A 19177-nucleotide genomic window follows, 5' to 3' on the forward strand; every position below is an offset into this window, starting at 1 on the left:
ATGTATAAGTCTATTAGCAAAATAATTTGTTGAAGGCAATCTTTGTTGCTATTAACTCTGGAGCTTTATTACCAAGTGATGTTGCATAATCAGTTTGTGTGATGTCCACATTTATTACATAAAAAAAAAAGATGCTGGAACTAAGTTTTCTACTAGCAGTCCAGAAAGACAGTAGAGAGAGGACAAAGAAGAGCCATAGGAAATAGCATGTATTGGCATTACTAGGGGAGAGTAAGTTTAAGATGAATTTAGCACTTGGATGAGATGGTGCATAGCCCAGAGAATGAAATCCTTTCCCCCCAAAACAGGTATCAGTGTACTTAAAGTAGGTGGCATTGCTAGTATCTCTCTAAGAATCTGAAGGGATCACCTGTAGGAGCAATTCAGTTTTTTCCTTTCTACTGCCACTCTTGAGTGCCAATTGCGATGGTGGCATTAAGCTGAAAAAATATCCACTAAGGACTGAACTTAGATATCCAAACTATTTCATTATACAGGTTTCAGAGGTCAGCAACTTTTGGGCTGGGGTTGCACATCTAAAGATGGCATTAGCCCTATGGAGCTAAGGGTTTTTTTTAATTTTCATCAGAGCCTCTTCTGTCTGCTACTGGAAATGTCCTTAAATACTACAATGCTGAGCATTATTGAAACATTTGCAAATAATAATTGTTCAGGAAAACACATGAATGTCTTTCGCTCCAAAACCTCATGCTCTTGGTGTTTGAGGAGAAAGAGAGAGAAACAGAATTAACTGTGTGCTCCTGGCCTTATCAGCTAGTACTATGTTAAGGATCATTGATACTGATGGCTTCAAATGTTTGACTCTCTTCTCAAGGTAACCCTCAATGTGATGCATCCTTGACAGGACATTGAGTTTTCAATGCTGATCAGCACAAAAAACCTTTCCACGCACATCAATTAATGGTAAGATTTTATGCTGCCCCTTTTAGAGGCTCAGCACAGAACTCCCAGCCCAGGGAAAGGGAAGCTAATGTGGTTTTAAAGCCACCTTTGCATTCTCCCAGTCCTGGACTGCCCTGAAACTGGAAAAGCCCCTGGCATAATTTAGACAGTCCTTGGAGGTCCGTCTATATTACAGCAGCCTCCCAGGCTGTCCTATGGACTACAAGACTACCCAAGACCTCTATAGTGCTGTAATTATGTGCCCTAGTCCAGAGCCTGCAGGAGTGTTCAGAAGACCTTGTGGCTGTCTTCTACAATGCATGCCATAGTGGGATGAGGATCTTATCCAAATCTCTAGTTAAAAATGAAATTAAAGTTGAAAGCTAATTGAGTTATGAGTTACCCCACGGCCAACCACTGAGATCTCGTTACCCCAAAATGGTTGATAATACTGTACTACCTTCCAAGAACTCTTCTTCAGGTAAGTAATTCTTCATTTTATCTGCTTAGTGTTCTTATATGCATTTGAAGAGATGGATACTTCTGGTATTTCCGATATTACTATTACAGTTTCTTTATTTGAAGATCCGATTGTCATTTGTATTTTAGTAAGATGATGCTACAGTTAGGTGTAATCCTCCATGGATCAGCAAAATCAAATGTATATTCTAACATGAAGACTAAACAACAGACAGACTCATCATCAGTTTTCTCTCATCAATATTCATCATGTAAGTTGCTCTGAGCCTGAAATTCATCATTTGAAAGAAGTCTTTAATTGTCATCTTAGTCCTCCTTATTGCTGTTTACAAAGTTCCAACGTCCTCTTTGGGCTGCTCTCGAGGGATAGGTTGATAACGTCTTTTAAAGAAGCCACTCTGAAAAACAATTTCAAAATCGATTGGTGTGTGTCAGCAAATTCTTAATAAGTCAGATTTAATAAAATACACTTACTTTAAACAGTATAAAAGATTAAGATGACATGCTGGCATATGTGATTAAGTATCAGCTTGTTACTCTGTTTTGGGAATAACATGATGTTACTATTAAAATGATTGTCATGTTGATAATATGAACTAATTTTTTACAATGTAGGCTTTTTTTTAATTGGTACATAATATATCAAAAGACAGCATTACTAAAAATTACTTTACATCTATGGGGCTAATCCTTTCCCTTCATTCACAATATGAGCAAATGGGCTGTGAACTGTGGAAGTCGCGAGATCAAAATCTTCCCAGGATATGGAATGATAATGGAATCCCAGAATGTTACACTTCTGTACTCTTCCATGGGAAGAATGAGTAGTGGAGTCTCATTCAGAGATGAATCCCCAACTTCCCTTACTATGGCACAAAAGGAACGCATGTGGCAAGCAAGGGGTACACAAAGTGAAAAATCCTTACCCCATCAGATCTTTTCTGGACCTTGTATGCCTACTAACAGTGGGGAGCAAGATTTGCCCCTAGTATTCATACATAAGAACTTAGAATTTAAAACATTTAATGCTGGCAAGCAACAAGTCCATCTTCACCTTTTCTGTTAGGAATATTGTAGACCATTCTGTTGTGTGTCCATCGGGATAGCAAAAACATGAAGCAGCAGCCTACAAAATTTTTTTTGTAGGACTTCTGGAAGAAAATTATACAAATCTGGCCCATAAATATGGGGAAAAAACTTTGGGGTATAGGAGTTAAAGATCTCAAAGAGGTAAGTTAATGTCGATAAGTACTTTCCCCGAGATAGGGAAAACGGGGTTAAAAGGACAAATGAAGAAAAAAACTTTAAAAGAGGTTTTGGAAAAAAGGAATTAATTATTCTTTAGTAAGAATAGATCACAATAAAGCATATTATTCCTGTTTTTAAAGGAGTCAATGAAAATAATAGAGAAATATTGATAAAGGAAAAAGAATCCTACCTTCCATAATAACAGCACTATCAGCAAAAACAAGAAAACGCCAAGTACTGAACCTATCCCAATAATCAGCATGGTAACATGATGTTTTGGCTTTTGGTTATGTAGTCCTTCCAGAAAGACCTATATGAAGTAGGGGAACATTAAAGTAAGAATACTAGTATGCTTAGAATAGACAATTTATTAAATTAAAATATAACAATATATATGGTATATATTCCCATAAATGGTATCTTGTCGCCGCTTCAGATGATGACACATAGATCTATTTGCCTAACTAACTGCAATTTAATTCCAGTTATGTAGATATCTATTTGTGCATAATTCTGTAACTTCAGGTGATACTATTTTTCTTGAATATAGTTTTTTATGGGGAAAGGCTAACCAACTTGTGTACTTAAAGAATTCTTACATGTGCAATTTGTCTTTCCTTGTGTAGTTCAATGACTTTTGGATTTTTTTCTGGTGATGCTGTAGCTCTTATTTCAAACTTAAGCGATGATGCCTCATCCTGTTGGGGGTGGAAAAAAAGCCAAGCTGCATAAATACTGTAATACTTTATAGTATTATATCCTCTTTTATCTAATGACCTCAAACAGTGAATTAAACCTTGATGTGTAGGTGCCCTAGTCTACAAAACAATTCAGTGACAGAGCCAGGAACAGAACTGTACTCCAGTAACTCAAAAGATCTGTGTATTTATAAATTTAGACAAGTTAACTTGGAACTATGCACTACTGCTAATCAAAGCTAAATATTTTAAAGGGCTGAGCTACTGACAAAGCTGTAGATACATTTTCTGGGGGGAAAACAGTACAGACAGAGTTCAGTTTTGTATTTTAAAGGCTTTCTTCACATTTCCTTTTGTCCAAGAGCTGCCCCCTTCCTGGAACTTACATCTAACACCCACCAAATTAATGAAACCACTGTTTGTGCCATTATTAGAATGTTTCCTGAAACACCACTCCCCTGAAGGCTGTATTCCTAGTGGTGATCATTTCAACCAAGAGAGTTTCTGAGATCCAGGCATTAATGGCTGACCTGCTGTATAAGGTATTCCTTAATGATAAAGAGGATTTTTGTCCACACCCTAAGTTACTTTTTATCAAAGGCAGTATCTGATTTATAATTATGCAAATATGGCAATTTAGCTGTATTTTCTACAAGTCCCATTCATTATCAGGAATTGTCTAGGTGTTAAAATGGCTCTTAGTTATTATCTAAATAGCACAAAACCATTCTGTAAATCACCTAAAGTGTTCATAGCACATAGAGAGACAAATTCAGATAGTAATTGTATTTAGAATAATGAGACAACAATCATTCACCCTTTAACCAATTTACATATGTATGACCAGGAAATGTCATGCTTAAAGAGACCAATGGTCCATTCACTCTGGTATCTTTCCTCTGCTTCAGTTTATGACCAAAAAAACTAGGATGTGCCTAACTGCAGGTATATTCCAATAGCTGTCTGGTTTATCATATCCTGTTAGTGACTGCTGTAATCAAATTATCAATAGTGCCGGAATATTAAACCAACTCTATCACCATTTTATAGTAGTATAAGCTTGAAGTGAAAGCTATATCGTGGAGCTTGCTTTTTGGTTATAATATGCCAACTAAGCCACAGCATCTGTCACTTTGAGAGGTTTGCACCATGTGTTAGAGTACAGCAACCCTCTTATGTTTAAATACCTCTCTGTAGTGTTTGGAGGTATTTGAACTAAAACATGCATACTGACTGTTATTATTAACTTGGATTTAACAATACTTGATTTATATATTAAATGAATATTGTGCAATTTATTTCTGTCAACTAGAAATATAGTGCAGTGTTCACAAGAGGGTGCTGCAAATTCATGTGATGTCATTAAAAAGCAAATAACCTTTTAAAATTATCTGGTTAAAGATTTAAATACAATTTACCATTTCTAAAACTGAAGGAGTAGCTTCCAGTTGCATTCGGACAATTGCTTCTTTTCCATTTTCCATGTTTCCAAATTTACACAGTATTCGTAAACACAAATTATCTTCTTTCATGCAGTACTTTAAAGGAAAAAAAAGCAAAAATGCAACACTTAACAAGAAAAAATAAACCATGCTGCGAAAGTTAATATCAAGGCCTCTAGCATCTAGTCAAAAGGTGTTTTATTTTTTTGCTTGAAGAGGTCAAGATGCAAGGCTACCTACAATAAATATCAATAACTGTTCCAGAAACTGGGCCGCAGAAGAGCTACACACACAGCATCACAGTCACCACAAAGACTGTGTCAGGTTTTCAAAATACCATGTGGCCACAATTGGGGGGAAGTGGGGAATTTTCCAGAGAGTTAATTTCCTATATAAGCAACTAAATGAGAGTTGAGCAATTCTGAAAACATGGCTATAAGGAAACTGGTTGTTGCTACAGCAGGTTTTGTTTTACATTGATCCAGTTATTAAGAATCATAAAGACACTTTCAAACTTGTACATCATTCATACTGTAGATTTTTTATTTTGCTTTAAGTATTTGCAAAGAGTTAGTATTTAAAAATGAACTAGTAGCACTAGAGTCATTCAGGACCAGTACAAACAGGCCCTATACAAACTTCCTCACACAAGACGGCCACTACATCTCAGTTCCAACCTGCAATAAGTCTGATATTCCAGCCTTCTCTTGAGCAATATGAGGTGATTCTGTAATTTGTATGAGTGGAAACTAAACTGAAAATATCTAATTCCTTTTTGCTTATAACCAAAAATGTTTGTATAATAAGTTACAATCTTTTAAAAGTATAATTTCCCACTGAAGTAACTTTACACAGTTTATTTCGAGGGTTAAGTAAACTGAGACTGAACGAACCAAAAACGAACAAACAAACACTCTTACCAGTCGCCTCTTGGCAGGCTTTGAAAAGAAAATGACAAGATCCTCTAATATGTTCATGTGTCCATTTTTTTCTGGTAAAGTACAGTCTCTTGTATAATTATTATAAAAACATTCTCCATCAGCTGTCTGGAAAAAACAGCACAATCATTCATGGGTTTTAAACATTTCCAGATACTGCTTAGAAGACATTTCTGTACATGCAGAAAGTCAAAGAAAATTTCTGTATTTGAAAATGATTTCTCTAGAGTATTAGAGAAATGCACCGTTGGCACAGTGGGTGCAGTTCTAGCCCAGCAGAACTACCTGCTTACCTCTTACATGCCCTCTGAATTGTACTGAAAGCTTCGGGAATGAGCCATACTCAGCCAGAGAGAGATGTGATTGGAAAAATAAATAGGGGAAATTATTAAGACCCCCCACCCATTCCCTTGTGGGGAAAATGTAATTACATTAAAGAACTGTTTTAAAAATGGGTGCTATTTGCTTGTTTGGTTCCACTATGATAGACATAAATAGAATGCATTGTAGCCTGCAGTTTTATTCACCTAACAGATTCAAGAGAACAGCAAAAATCTGTAGAGCAGGGACTGTGTATTGGGGGTTCTGTACAGCAACAAATATGCTGTCTGGTATCAAATAATTAGCAGGATTTTGATGGTGAGTAGAATCTAAAACCAAAATTGAGATGTTTATTGGCCAGGATACAGAATGTAGAAATTCACACTTCCCTCTTAAAAAAAATACTGCATTCTACTCTTTACAAGAAATCTTTGGTGCTGTAACACTGAATCCAGGAATGGGGAAAATAGACTGAAAAACTCCTTAAAATTTAGTAACTGGCCCAATACTGAGCTCCAGGCATGTGGAGACTAACTTCAATGAGGCTCCAATCAGAGTCTAATGTACTAGCTAGTATATTTCAGAGAAAGCACATGGATTAAATACTGAATATGTACTAAACCTAAATGTAACAAGTATTCACAATTTCACTGTAAGTGGGCACAGTAGAATACCTCAGTATATTTTAATTCAGCATTTCTACTTCTCTGCTAATTCAGCATCAATACCCATGACAATTTCTGAAACGAGTGCATGTTTGGTTTATTAATTCATTTAGAATTGGCTGATACACTAAAATAAGAGAAATTAAAATATTTAGGCAAAATAAGTTTCACACTAATTGTTACAGTCAAGTTTCACATACAATGTAGCTGAATAAGAAAAATTTAGACGTGCCTTTTCAAGTACTGTTGTGCTCCATCTAATTTTGTACTTTCATGTACTACATACAGAGCAGTAAGTAAAATCATAATATAATAAAACAAACATACCTGGATATCCAGAATGTTAAACAGCTTTTCATCTCTTGGTGCAAAAGAATTAGGAACCATTATCTCCAAATCTATAGCAGGAGCCATGCTCGGTCCAGCACTGATAACCTTGGGAGAAAGTGTGCTACAGTAACTGAAACTTTCATTCACATACACTAATCAAGAAATGAATACACAGAATTCACACAGCAGCAATGGAGGCTTCCTAATGCTGGCTTGACAATAAAACTTGACTGTGAACTAGAGGGAAGCACCTCAAGAGGTGATAGTGCAGTTTATTTTCTAGCCATATTGAATCATTTATCTCTCTGTTAACTCTGCTAATAAAGTGCCATTTGGGGTAGTGGTAGCTTTGCGGTATGACACTTGTCTGCTATGACCTGAACTGCGGTCTTATTTCACCACTTCAGGTGGGGTATTCAAAAGGGTCTAATGGAACTAAGTGCCCAACTTTCATTGACTTTTAATCCACCAGTCTGCGATGGATATGAACTGGTAAGCTGGAGAGACCCTATTACTAAGCCCCAGAGCCAGCTAGTCCCACCATGCTCTACACACAGTACTTGCTGTGTACCAGCTCCTTGTGCAGCACTTGTGGTCAGTGAACTGATACGTAGTACAAATACAGCTGACTCCCCTGCTTTAGTAAATATGTACTGTCTAAGAAAACCCATGGAAAATTGTAAGCCAGGGTCACAATCAAAATCAAAGGCCCAAATGAGAGTTAGGTACCCAGCTCCCATTGACTTGAATGGAAGTCGAGCACCTAGCTCCCCTTTCTGTCTTTTAAAATCCGCCCCCCCACCCCCGTCCCCATCATCCAGGTCTATTGTCAGTCTAAATCAGTGAAACTCCCATGCACTTCTGGGTCAAATTCTGACCTCTGATGCAAAACAAATGAGCAGCAAAAGTTTCCTGACTTGCAGCACTCCATAAAGGTGACAGTCAAAGGTGCTTAACAGATGCTGGCTGTGGTTAGCAGGGGCCTGGAATGAATGGGCTTGCCATAAAGAAGTGACAGGAATAGGGAACCAAAGACTATAGGAGCCTATGAAAGTGTTCAAAGGCAATTAAGTGAGAGAGGTTCTTTTTAATAGGGCTTGCACTCTTAAAGGGAACTCCAACTTCAATTAGTGACTGATCCAGCTGCTAGTGAAGTCAATAGCAGTGTTTCTATTGACCTGTAAAAGGGGCATAGATCATGCTTTTCAAACACAGTTTACTAGATCTATGGTGGCTTCATGGACAAAGAGAAACCAAGCCTAAAATTTGTAGGGGCACCCCATCTGGTGAGCTGAGCACACTCCCTACAGATGTTAATAGCTATTATTGTTGAGGGAAATTTAGTGCTACAGGTGTATTTTTCTCAAGCTTTTTGAAAGCACTTGCTGGAAGTACGGATTGGTACACCCACAAATATAAGCTGGGAATGGGATTCCAAGAACATAGGGAGCTGCTTCTGTTAACGGCTACATGCAGAAGTTCTCACCAATCCCAGGATTTATGTTTTTGTTTCTATATTAAGCACTTTACAAGAGCAACACTTTCCCAGTAAGTTACAAGGTGGAAGTGCCTTTTGTCTTATCTGTTGTTAAGAATTAACTTCTCGAAAGAGAGGAATGGTTTCTGTAAAGAATAGCTCTTACATGGAAAGTGAAGTTGATTTTCTCCTTCATGCAATTAATTGGTGAATTTTCCTCACTGGGTCCATAAACAAACGAAGCTGGTGATACAGATCTACAGTAGTTAAAAAAAATAATTACAATAGGACAAAATTAGTACTATTAGTATGCAACGTTAATATGAGCATTATCCTGTTGATCATTGCCTGTTAGGTTCACTCCCTCTGGGGCACCTGGCGTTGGCCACTGTCGGTGGACAGATACTGGGCTGGATGGACCTTTGGTCTGACCTGGTACGGCTGTTCTTATGTTCTCTCTAGGCCTGACTGTCCTCTATGCAGAACTGGAAAGTCTGAATTAGCACCTAACTCAGCCCTGCAGTAGGGAAGGTCAAGGATAAAGCCTGCTTTAATTTAGGCAGGACATCTCCGTGGATTGAGTGGGCACAATGTGGTAGTGATGAATCATCATCCTCCAGCTCTACCCACTGATCCCCAACTCAGAGAGGGGCTTTTATAAAAGAGGGGAGATTATGACGAAGGGGCTACTCATCTTTTACATCTGACTCATTTACCTCCCTATTACCAGTGGAATTTCAGTCCCCTCCACCTTCAGAGAAAGACAAGTATGGTTCTGTGGTTAGGTTATGAGGAATGATGGGTTTATTCCCAACTTTGCCACTGATTCTGAGAGATCTACAAGTAACATCAACCTCGTGCTTCAGTTTCCCCGAAGACTTATGAGATCTTCAAAAGAAAAATGCTGGAGCTAAAATGTTAATATTCCTGTAGTGGCTGCAATGATGGATATGGTGGCAAGGGAAGTGGTGGGAGAGTGGAATGGAGATAGTGGAAGCAGTTACTGCCCCTTCCCATCATTAGTTTGGAAGAAGTGTCCTACTATACAAAGTAGAATTCAAATAAGTTGAGCCTGCCCCCTGAAGCAGTCTCTCTATAAGCCCTTATACCAAGTGTCCTTTACATTTGCCACCATCTGATGACAGTGACAGTAAAAGGAAAGGATCCTTAAAAAGTATCCTGGACATTCCTGCTACATGACTGCAATCCAATGACTATGGTACAGTGGGGCTGGGCAAACCAAGACCCCGTTTAGAGGGGTCTGTCCGCCCAGAACAAAATAGATCTATTCATAGGCAAATTTATGACAGGCAGTAACACCAGCTGGGACAAGCTGAACAGCAAACAGTCAATATAGTTGAGTATAAAAGACAATGTGTTTGACTCAGCAGTGGACAATTACACAAAAAAGCATAAGGCTGAGCAATTACCAGAATGGAATTTGATAGGCTAAAGGATTAAAATATAGTTTTTGTTCACCTTTGCAGAAAACAGGATTAAGTGACAGAAGAGCAGGAACAAATAATATTACTCTGATGGAAAAAGGTGTTATAGAAGAGCAAAGAATCAGTCCTCGGGTATTAAATCTCAGCCCTTTTGGGTTTTTTCCCCCATTTTAGAGGGACAAACTGAAGCACAAAGTCTGCAGCAGAACCTGGAATAAAATCTAGATCTTCCCACTCCCAGTACTGCAATTTTTCACTAGGCCATGCTTCCTCTCTGAAGATCATGGGAGTTCAGCTGAGGTATGTATTCCTTAATAATGGATAAACAGCAATCCTATGCACATGGATATGCAGAGCAACCATTAACTTACTTACCCATGAACATTTAGCTCAACCTCATGTTTCAGAGGTATGACTAAAGCTATGGAGTTATCCAACAGCAGGTCATTATCCTCTTCATTTTTACTGTAGAAGTAAATGGGGGGCGAAGGGGGGTGGGTGGGGAAGATGTGTTAGAATTAATCATATACAGTGTGTTATCTCTAGAGATAACTAATTACATAAAACATACACCTAGTAGCTTATTTAAATAACTTTTTTGTAACTATCCATGTGTCAGTAAGAAATCATTTGTATGACAATGTTAACAGAAATCTCATTATTTAAATAGCAATTATCTACTTTTTTGTGGTTTCAGTTTCTCTATATTTTATGTAATAAATGAGCTTTCTTGCAGTTGTGCATCATTAAGCCTTTGCTGTGCTCCCTATTCCGTTTTCCAAAGCTAGGGATATTTTTCATCAAACGCAGCAATTTTTATCAAGCAAGATTTACCAGGTTGCATTAACTGTGATGGTGAGGTCATCTTCTGCCCTGGTAAGTGAGCTTGCATCCAAGAGAAAACTAAAATCCATCTGTAGAACAAATGAAACGCTGTTTGTGCTAAATGATTGGGTGTGTCTTAAATGTTTAAGATGAAATGTTACATCATTAAACTAATTTCTCTCCTTAAATGTTTAACCTTTGTGACAAATTCTAGAGTGTGCTGAATTATATTTTGCACAAGTTCAGCCCTCAGTTCATTAGGGCATAATGCTTTTGTTTGTAATCTCAATCAACCCAATCACTTTCCTACAAAACATTTGCAGGGAAGGTTAAGGTACAGAAAATGTATTGTGATATAGAAAAAGTTCCAGTTCTGGATTAAATGCATGCCCTAAATACATTTCCACCCAAAGGGGGAGAGAGGATTTGGTGCTCCTTTCATTTCCTCTAAAATGCACTCCCCTATAGCAGTAGTTCTCAACCCGGGGTCTGTGGTCCCCTGGAGGTCTGCAAATAGGTCCCTGCTGCTTGGGGCTGAAGAACATGTAAAAGCCTGAGCCAACTGAGCTCAGGCAACTGCCCTGCTTGCTGCCAGTCTTGGCTTTTATATGTAGAAAAACAGTTGACGCACAGGTGGGCCTTGGAAAGAAAAAGGTTGAGAACCCCTGCCCTATACGATCTGCTTCCAAAAGGATACTCTGTTCCTGCTTGGCCAACTGCAGCAGAACTTTCAGGCTGCAATTTTGAGAAGCACTCAGCATTAATTTAACTCTGCTCCCATTTAAGTTCCCAGTACAACTCCCAGATGCTTCAATGGAAGCAGAGGTAGGCCAATGCTGAGCTCTTTTGAAAATCCCAACCCAAGGATAAGATTCTCTCCTTTTCTCTAGCCTCTGTATGGCAGGTTAAAGAGATTCTAAAATGCCACAATCCAGCCAGGTCCCTGGTACAGGAACTGAGTAAGACACCTCCAGACCCCTTGTAAGCCCCAGTATAGGAGAGAGTATGCTGGGAATGTGGCAACAGAACACAGCACTGCAGAGATTCTAGGCCCATAGGCAGCTGGTGACAGACTGCCATAACTAAATTATACAGGGGGCCACTCCAGTTCTTAGAGCCCAAAACCAAGACTATGCAAAAACGGATTATAGCCACCTTAGTCCCTGCGCATCCTGGGCTGCAGGTTTTGTGCAAGAGGCACAGCACAGCCTTAGTCTTTAAAAGTACCCCAGACTTAAATGAACAGTGCTTTAAATGAACTGAAATGAATAAGGATTCTGGGGCATATGAAATCCAATATTTATGCTAACAAGAACATATGTTAAAGGAAACAGGAAACACCCTTTTGGAACCTTTAGGTTTGAAGATTAGTATAGAAGTGACCTATTGGAGAGTCGTCATAGTGGCCCTCCGTACTCTCTCATGTAGAATATGCCTAAAGCTGCCCCTGAGCAGAACAGACTTAATCTTGAAATGATTTGTACCTAAAAAACTATAAGCTCTTCAGGGCAGAGGCTGTGTTGTCGGTCTCAAATACCAAGCATGTTGCTGATGCTAAATAAAAAATAAGGTAGTGACCACTTTTTTTCACACAATGGTCCTTACAGGCCTATTTACAGAGAGGCTCTGACATCTGTGTGCAGACAAAGATGCCAATCCTTACAGCCAGAAACAATTCAACTAAATCCTAGTTAGCAGGCAAGGAGCTAAACAGAAAGAAAACTATGTTGGTAGAAGCACAGATGTTTTAGTGAATCCAGTACAAGAGGCAGACTGACTAAATAAACTTTGTGTCTAAGCTTTTAAACACAAATACCTCTCATACTCTTTGTAACTAAAAACTGAGATGTTATTGAATCTTTGGATTAAAAAAATTGTTTCTGATTGTTAAAATCCTTTTAAACACATGGTAACTTCACAACAATATCAGTTAAAAGAACAAAACTAGAAAAGTAACGTTTAAATGACTTCCTTGGTACAGTTCACCATAAAGTGAGCACGATTACAATATGTATGATATGCCTGCTCGATACATTGTAATAACTGATTTGAATGCATTGTTTCAAATAAATTGTAGAAGGCTAATTTCTTGATAATGGAATGAAGGGCTTTTATTATTATTATTTTAAAGAAAAACACTGGCATACCTACAAAGCGTCTACTTAGGTGCAATAAACTGCATTCTGTTGTGTATATCTTGTCCTTGGTATCTCAATGCGATATTTCAACTTTGACTTGTTAACAAAAACTCAGACCCTCCCATAAATGCAATAATGGGGATAGTGTCCTCAATGAAGTAAAGCAAAAGGAAATGGGATGTCATAAGACATCTGACAAAATGTTAAACTATTCCTAGAGCTGTGCCCATTCAAGTCTATGACTATGAGAAGCTCAGGTTCTCAATTACCATGATGGTGAATATGGTATAGAGAGGAAGAAGATGAGCAATAATTTATTTGTTGAACATTTTCATTCTAGCTTTAGCAGACCTTATGTAAAGTGTGTAATATAAAGTTTCCCCTTCCAAGTCATACATTTTAAGCACTTACTCATAAACCAAGACATAGTTTTAAAGATTAATAATTTCAGGTTTTACCTTTGACAGATGATCTACATATAAATACCCAACACTGCAGTCAAGTCTCACTGCATGAGCTTCCTTATCTGATATTTCACAATGTATCTGTTTTTCTTCCTAAAATTAAAGAATGAAAAACCAGTAACAGTTTTAAGCGATGAATCTAATGACCATTTAGCAAAGTTATTTCAGAAATTTCAAGCTACATATATGCCATAAAATTTCACTTTGAGTATTTACTGCTTCAGTGAACACCAGTGGGAATTTACAAAGTATTTCTACTGCTACTAGTTGACTAGTCCAATGAGTCCATATTGCTCAATTCCTTGCACCAATCAAATTATTTCATTACTTCTTCATATTCTGTTGGTTAATGAGTTGACTTTGCAAGTACATTGTCAACCTATTTAAGTCTAAAATTACCCTCTCAAAGATAAGAAGTCCAGTATAAACATCTTAGAAGTAAATTCTTTAAACAAAATAATAAAAAATTTAGAGGGAAAGAATTTTTGTATCTCCTTCGAAAGATTGCCATTAGTCTCTAGCTTTTTTTAAAAAAAAATAATTAAAAAAAAAAAAGTCTGATCCAACAAAGTGCTCTGTACCTCCTGAGAACAGCTCAGAGGATCAGTCCCTGGAGATTTTTAAAAACAGGAGAACAGGATAGACAAATATCTATCAGGGAAGGTTTATGTACACTTAGTTCTGCCTCGGTGTGGAGGGATCCACTAGATCAATGATTTTCAACCCTTTTTCATTTGCAGACCCCTAAATATTTTTGATTGGTGGTATGGACTTCTTTGGAAATCTTAGACATCATTGGCCGACCCCCAGGGGTCTGTGGACCACAGGCTGAAAACCACTGTTCTATGATAATGATAACCTTTTGCTGATATAGTCGGCGGACCCCAGGTTGAAAACCAGTGGACTAGATTATCTCTCGAAGTCCCTATATTTCTGTGATACTATGAATAGGGACTTGCCAAATTCACGGTCCATTTTGGTCAATTTCATGGTCATAGAATTTTAAAAATCATCAATTGCACAATTTCTGATATTTAAATCTGAAATTTTATAGTATTATAACCAAGGGGGTCCGGACCCAAACGAGGCTTGTGGGAGGATCGCAAAGCTATTGTAAGGGGGTTGCAGTATTGCCACCCTTACTTCTGCGCTGCTGCTGGGAGGCACTGCCTTCAGACCTGGGCAGCACAGACATCGGGGTCATGTGGTATTGGGGGGCTCATCATTTTTTGGGAAGGCAGGGCTGGCCTTACAGGTGGGTGACTGCCCAGGGCCATGTGGTCTTGGGGGCGCTGTGGTTCCCCCCCCCAAAAAAAGCTCAAGGCCCCTTCAATTCCCAAGTGCTGAGCCAAGGACCAGGGGCAAGGGTTCCTGGAACCTTTGTAGAAGTGTCACCAGCGCTGGAACAGGAGGGGCCATGCCCCCCACTTTTAATATGGGCATAGTTTTGGGGGCAGGGGTGGCGTTGCCCTCCAAACTGCAATCCTTGGGTGGTGCTGCCAGGTGCTCTGCACCTACCCGAGGCTTGCAGTTGGGGGGGGGGAGAACCACCTCCTACTCCACAAACTTTGCTCATGTTAAAAAGTCCCCTGGCCCTCCTGATTCTGGCACTGCTGTCTGGGGATGCCCTGAGGGGGGCTCCAACTGTGCACCCGGGTCAAGGTGCTAGTCCTGGTGGGGCTGGGGAGGGACAGGACTTCCTCTTCGCCTGCAGGGGCCACTCCCGGGGCTGGGGCAAACCCACCTCTGGGACCCTCCTCCAGCAGCAAGAATCTCTGCGGCTGCTCACTGTGCAGTGATCCCTCCCCTTGCAGCTGGAGAGCAATGGGGGCAGGAAGTTGGGCGAGGGTGTGGAGCTTTCTGCAGTCGGGGGACGTTCCCAGAGGTGGGTCTGACCCAGCCCTGGGAGTGGCCCCTGCAGATAAAGAGGAAATCCCTTCCCTCCCCAGCCCCACCAGGACTAGCAGCCAGGAGCCCAGCACATGGTAGGGGTCCCAGCTAGGGCGCCCCCAGTCCTGCCCCTCCCCAGTGGATTTCATGGAGGAGACCAGATTTTTCACTGCTATGAATTTAGTAGGGTCTTATCTATGAGGGAGGTTAAATACTAGTATTTCCAAATACATTTGGAAGTCACTAGTTTTGTTCATTTACTGCAATATTTTACTATTAAATAAAAAAATTGGCTAATTTGATTAAACTGTGTCCACTCTGTGGATGGATTAACTAAAGCTTTAAGCAGAAAATCTTGAGTGTTGTCAGCTTTCCCTACTTAGAGGTTTTTTGTCAACCCTACCCCATGGGTCTGAGCTCAGGTGGGTAACTCGAGCCTCCACTTGTGCCACAACATCCACACAGCTACATTTAGTGTGCTAGTGTTAACCCCACTAGCATGAGTCTGTCTACCCCAGCTGGGAAGCTTGTTCTCAGCTGTAGTGTAGATATAGCTGTACAGTCTGTCCAGGTAATGTGAGAATGGTCAAGGAATTATGACGACATCAAATTTCAATTCTTACCAGTTCTAGAACTCTGACAAAATAAAGACCTTTAGGGAGTTGGATCTGGAGGGCAGTTTCATATGCATCATCTCCAGCATTGCTCAGAGATATATTCAAGAGTAAAGTCTTCATACTTCCAACTGAAAGATATGTTTTCTTTTCATGAGGTCTATAAAAATAAGGAATATATTTAAAATGTTATACTGTATGAGAAAAGCAGTGATATGTACAACATGTACAGAGACAAGTGACCTCAGTAAAAAGGAGAGCGTCTGGAAAAAGGAAAAAAAAGCAAAACCCTTTCAACGTGGTAAGGTATTTGCAAAGCCCAATTGGAGGTTGTTGGTAAAATAGGTATTTGCTCATCTAGCTGAAGGCAACTCAATCTTCCACTATTTAAAAAGTACTCAATCCACCATAATGTTTCATTTGCATTGCACTTTTTAGGGTCTGAGTAATTGAAGAGCTAGTTCAGAGATGCATGACTAGTAAGGAGTGCTGCTTACTCTTCTGCTGGCTTTTGGCCCAGACAGAGATGTAGAAGAATGTCCTCCTGCTTCAGCATCTCTAAGGGGAAGTTACTCCTGTGCAGAGGAGCTATATGAGGTCTATGCACCACTTACGCCCTCAAGTTAAGGCTTGGCAGGCCCTCTGCATAGAGGAGAATTTCACCCAGAATGGAGAACATTAGAATGAGGGTGGCTATATCAACTGAATTTATTAAGGAAACATTCCAACAGGGCAATAAATATGTGGATAAATTGTAATGTTTACGTATGGTTGAGAGTTTCTGGTCTCACTAGTTGGGTTTTTCTCTGCCTGCTATTGAGATCTGCATTACTGATTTTTTTTTAAACACAGGGAAATGTTTATGATTAAAGCCTTGTATTTATATCCCTACGTGCCACATAAGGCTGCAGTCTTCAGCTTTCAATGGAGGTATGGGACTGAGTTAATGTGAAACAGGACGAAAGGCAGGTGAGTGAACATGCCTATTTTATGTTCTACCTAGTGTTCTATAATCATGTTACAAGTGAAGGCACCTAAGGTTCTAAAAGTAAACTTCAGTTTGACATTAAAGTTTAATTAAGACTTGCAGAAGAGCTGCCTAGAAATAGGCATTTATCAAATATTCTGGCTTGAAACCAAACATTAGTCACTGAACACCTCTGGGAAAGAAGTTGGCACTTAGACAAGCAACAGAAGGTGAAAGCACTGCATAAGCAGCTAGGTTCCAAGACAACATCAAATGAAAGAGAAACACAATGTTAACATTTCAGTAGCTGGATTTTCTAGTTCACTTTACCTTTTAAAGTTATTTTACCACATTTACATACTTGCTATTGTGCTCTTTTTCTGGTATACATTTTACTGCAACTTGATTCATTAACAAGGTGCTGTCAGAAAGATGCCCACCAGCTTAGTACATAAGTGCAATAAAGCACCAGGTGCACATCTGGGAGTGTGGCAAAGCTGAACTAGAGCTTTTCCCTGGTAATCATATTTCATTCTTCATTAAAACATGCATAATGCATATTTGAAATTTATAGAGCAGACCAGAATCTAAGCAATAGAAACAGAACAAGGTAGTGCATCCATGCTGAACCATAACCCAAGAAGTAAAGGACAAGACTCAAGTGAAGTATTTCAGTGACAACCCCTGTACAATTCCATTCATTTAGGAGACATTTGTCTTTTTTTAAAAAAGCATTTGCTTTGCTGTTCCTGGATAATGAATGCATTCTGTCTAGACAAAATAAATTAATGCTTCACAGCTAACCAGTTTTTAATCAAGATAATAGGGCAAAAAGTAATTTAAGGTGATATTTCACACTTTTTCAAGATATGTAGCCTATTTATTTTGGTTGAAAAAGATGGTACAAATTCTTGTACTCTATTTCCATCCTGTAAAATGTAATAGTATTTATAAACCTGCTTAACTTGTATTAATGCTAGTGAAAATACTCCAAATCCTTTACATTAGAAAAGCAAAATTTTTCAAGCACTGCTATCTTAAAGCCTAAGAAAATGATTGAGGGAAGGAGAAGAATCTTACTATGAAATCCATGAAGACTCAAAAGCTTGTGCCCAGAATCACATAGGAGTCATTAATCAAAATAACATGATTATAGTATTATTTATGTACCATTTTAAGATGTTTTACAACAGTGGTTCTCAAACTTTTGTACTGATGACTCCTTTCACACAGCAAGCCTCTTTTAAATTAAAAACAATTTTAAATATATTCAACACCATTATTAATGGTGGGTGCAAAGTTGGGTCCGGGGTGGGTGCTGACAGCTCGTGACCCCCCATGTAATAATCTCACAACCCCATGAGGGGTCCTGACCCCCAGTTTGAGAACCCCTGTTTTACAAAATGAAACTAGCAGCTCAATTCAATAGGACCTGTAAAAATCTAAATATTTATAAAACAAAAAAACACGTTTAATCAGGGAGCTAGTTCCATGTTGTATCAAGGATATGCAGCAGATAAAACTTCTCAGCCCTCAGGGTTTGCAAAGAGACACTGAAGCCAGGTTCTAATCAAGAAACTCAATGAAACTGATAGGCAGCAGGTTTAAAACAAAAACAAACAAAAGGAAGTACTTCTTCATACCACACATAGTCAACCTGTGGAACTCACTGCCAAGGGATGTTGTGAAGGCAAAAAGTATTACTGGGTTCAAAAAAGAATTAGATAAGTTCATGGAGGATAGGTCCACCAATGGCTATTACCCAAGAAGTATGCAGTGTTGTAGCCATGTCAGTCCCAGGATATTAGAGAGACAAGATGGGTGAGGTAATACCTTCTACTGGACCAACTACTGTTGGTGAGCGAGATGGTCATGGATTCAGCCCCATGCTGTGTGTGTCCCTAATCCTGTGACTGCCTGATGCTGGGACTGGACAACAGGGGATGATTCATGCAATAGTTGCCCTGTTCTGTTCATTCCCTCTGAAGTTTCTGGCATTGGTCACTGTGTGAAGACAGGGTACTGGGTTAGGTGAACTATTGGTCTGACCCAGTATGACCGTTTTTATGCTCTTATACTTGGGGAGAGGAGGAGGGAGATGGCATGAACAGATCTTTTAAAATCTTACTCAAAAAAGAATTCAAATCACATTGGGTAGGAACGCTGTCACGTGAATGAAACTAGCTGAAGGACTATAAAGGGTAATGATAGCACAGAGGAAGAGTGTTTAGTTCTGCAGAGATCCAGTCTTAATGAACTGTCATGACATTTAAATAAAATTAATAGTCTAGCATGATAATGAAATTTAAGGACAATAGCAAATTGGAAAGAG

At 39.1% G+C, this 19177-nt stretch overlaps 1 protein-coding gene and 1 long non-coding RNA gene across 3 annotated transcripts in view; one reads left to right on the forward strand and one right to left on the reverse strand.

The window, feature by feature from the left end:
• Nucleotides 1–1399: 1399 nt before the first annotated feature.
• Nucleotides 1400–19177, reverse strand: part of ITGA4 (integrin subunit alpha 4) — a 55497-nt gene continuing 37719 nt past the window's right edge. Inside the window, 12 exon segments of the mRNA XM_039494431.1 lie at nt 1400–1724; nt 1727–1781; nt 2822–2941; nt 3231–3329; nt 4748–4867; nt 5692–5817; nt 7023–7130; nt 8669–8759; nt 10323–10412; nt 10782–10861; nt 13369–13467; nt 15888–16038. Of these exon segments, the coding sequence (XP_039350365.1) occupies nt 1690–1724; nt 1727–1781; nt 2822–2941; nt 3231–3329; nt 4748–4867; nt 5692–5817; nt 7023–7130; nt 8669–8759; nt 10323–10412; nt 10782–10861; nt 13369–13467; nt 15888–16038 (1174 nt within the window). The 3' untranslated portion in view covers nt 1400–1689.
• Nucleotides 16032–19177, forward strand: part of LOC120374573 — an 86458-nt gene continuing 83312 nt past the window's right edge. For both annotated transcript variants that reach the window (XR_005586152.1, XR_005586151.1), the window contains exons 1-2: nt 16032–16179; nt 16731–16847. This is a non-coding gene — a long non-coding RNA (uncharacterized LOC120374573). The remainder of the gene's footprint in view (nt 16180–16730; nt 16848–19177) is intronic.

This window comes from Mauremys reevesii, linkage group 11 (genome assembly GCF_016161935.1).
Source record: "Mauremys reevesii isolate NIE-2019 linkage group 11, ASM1616193v1, whole genome shotgun sequence".
NCBI lineage: Eukaryota > Metazoa > Chordata > Testudines > Geoemydidae > Mauremys > Mauremys reevesii.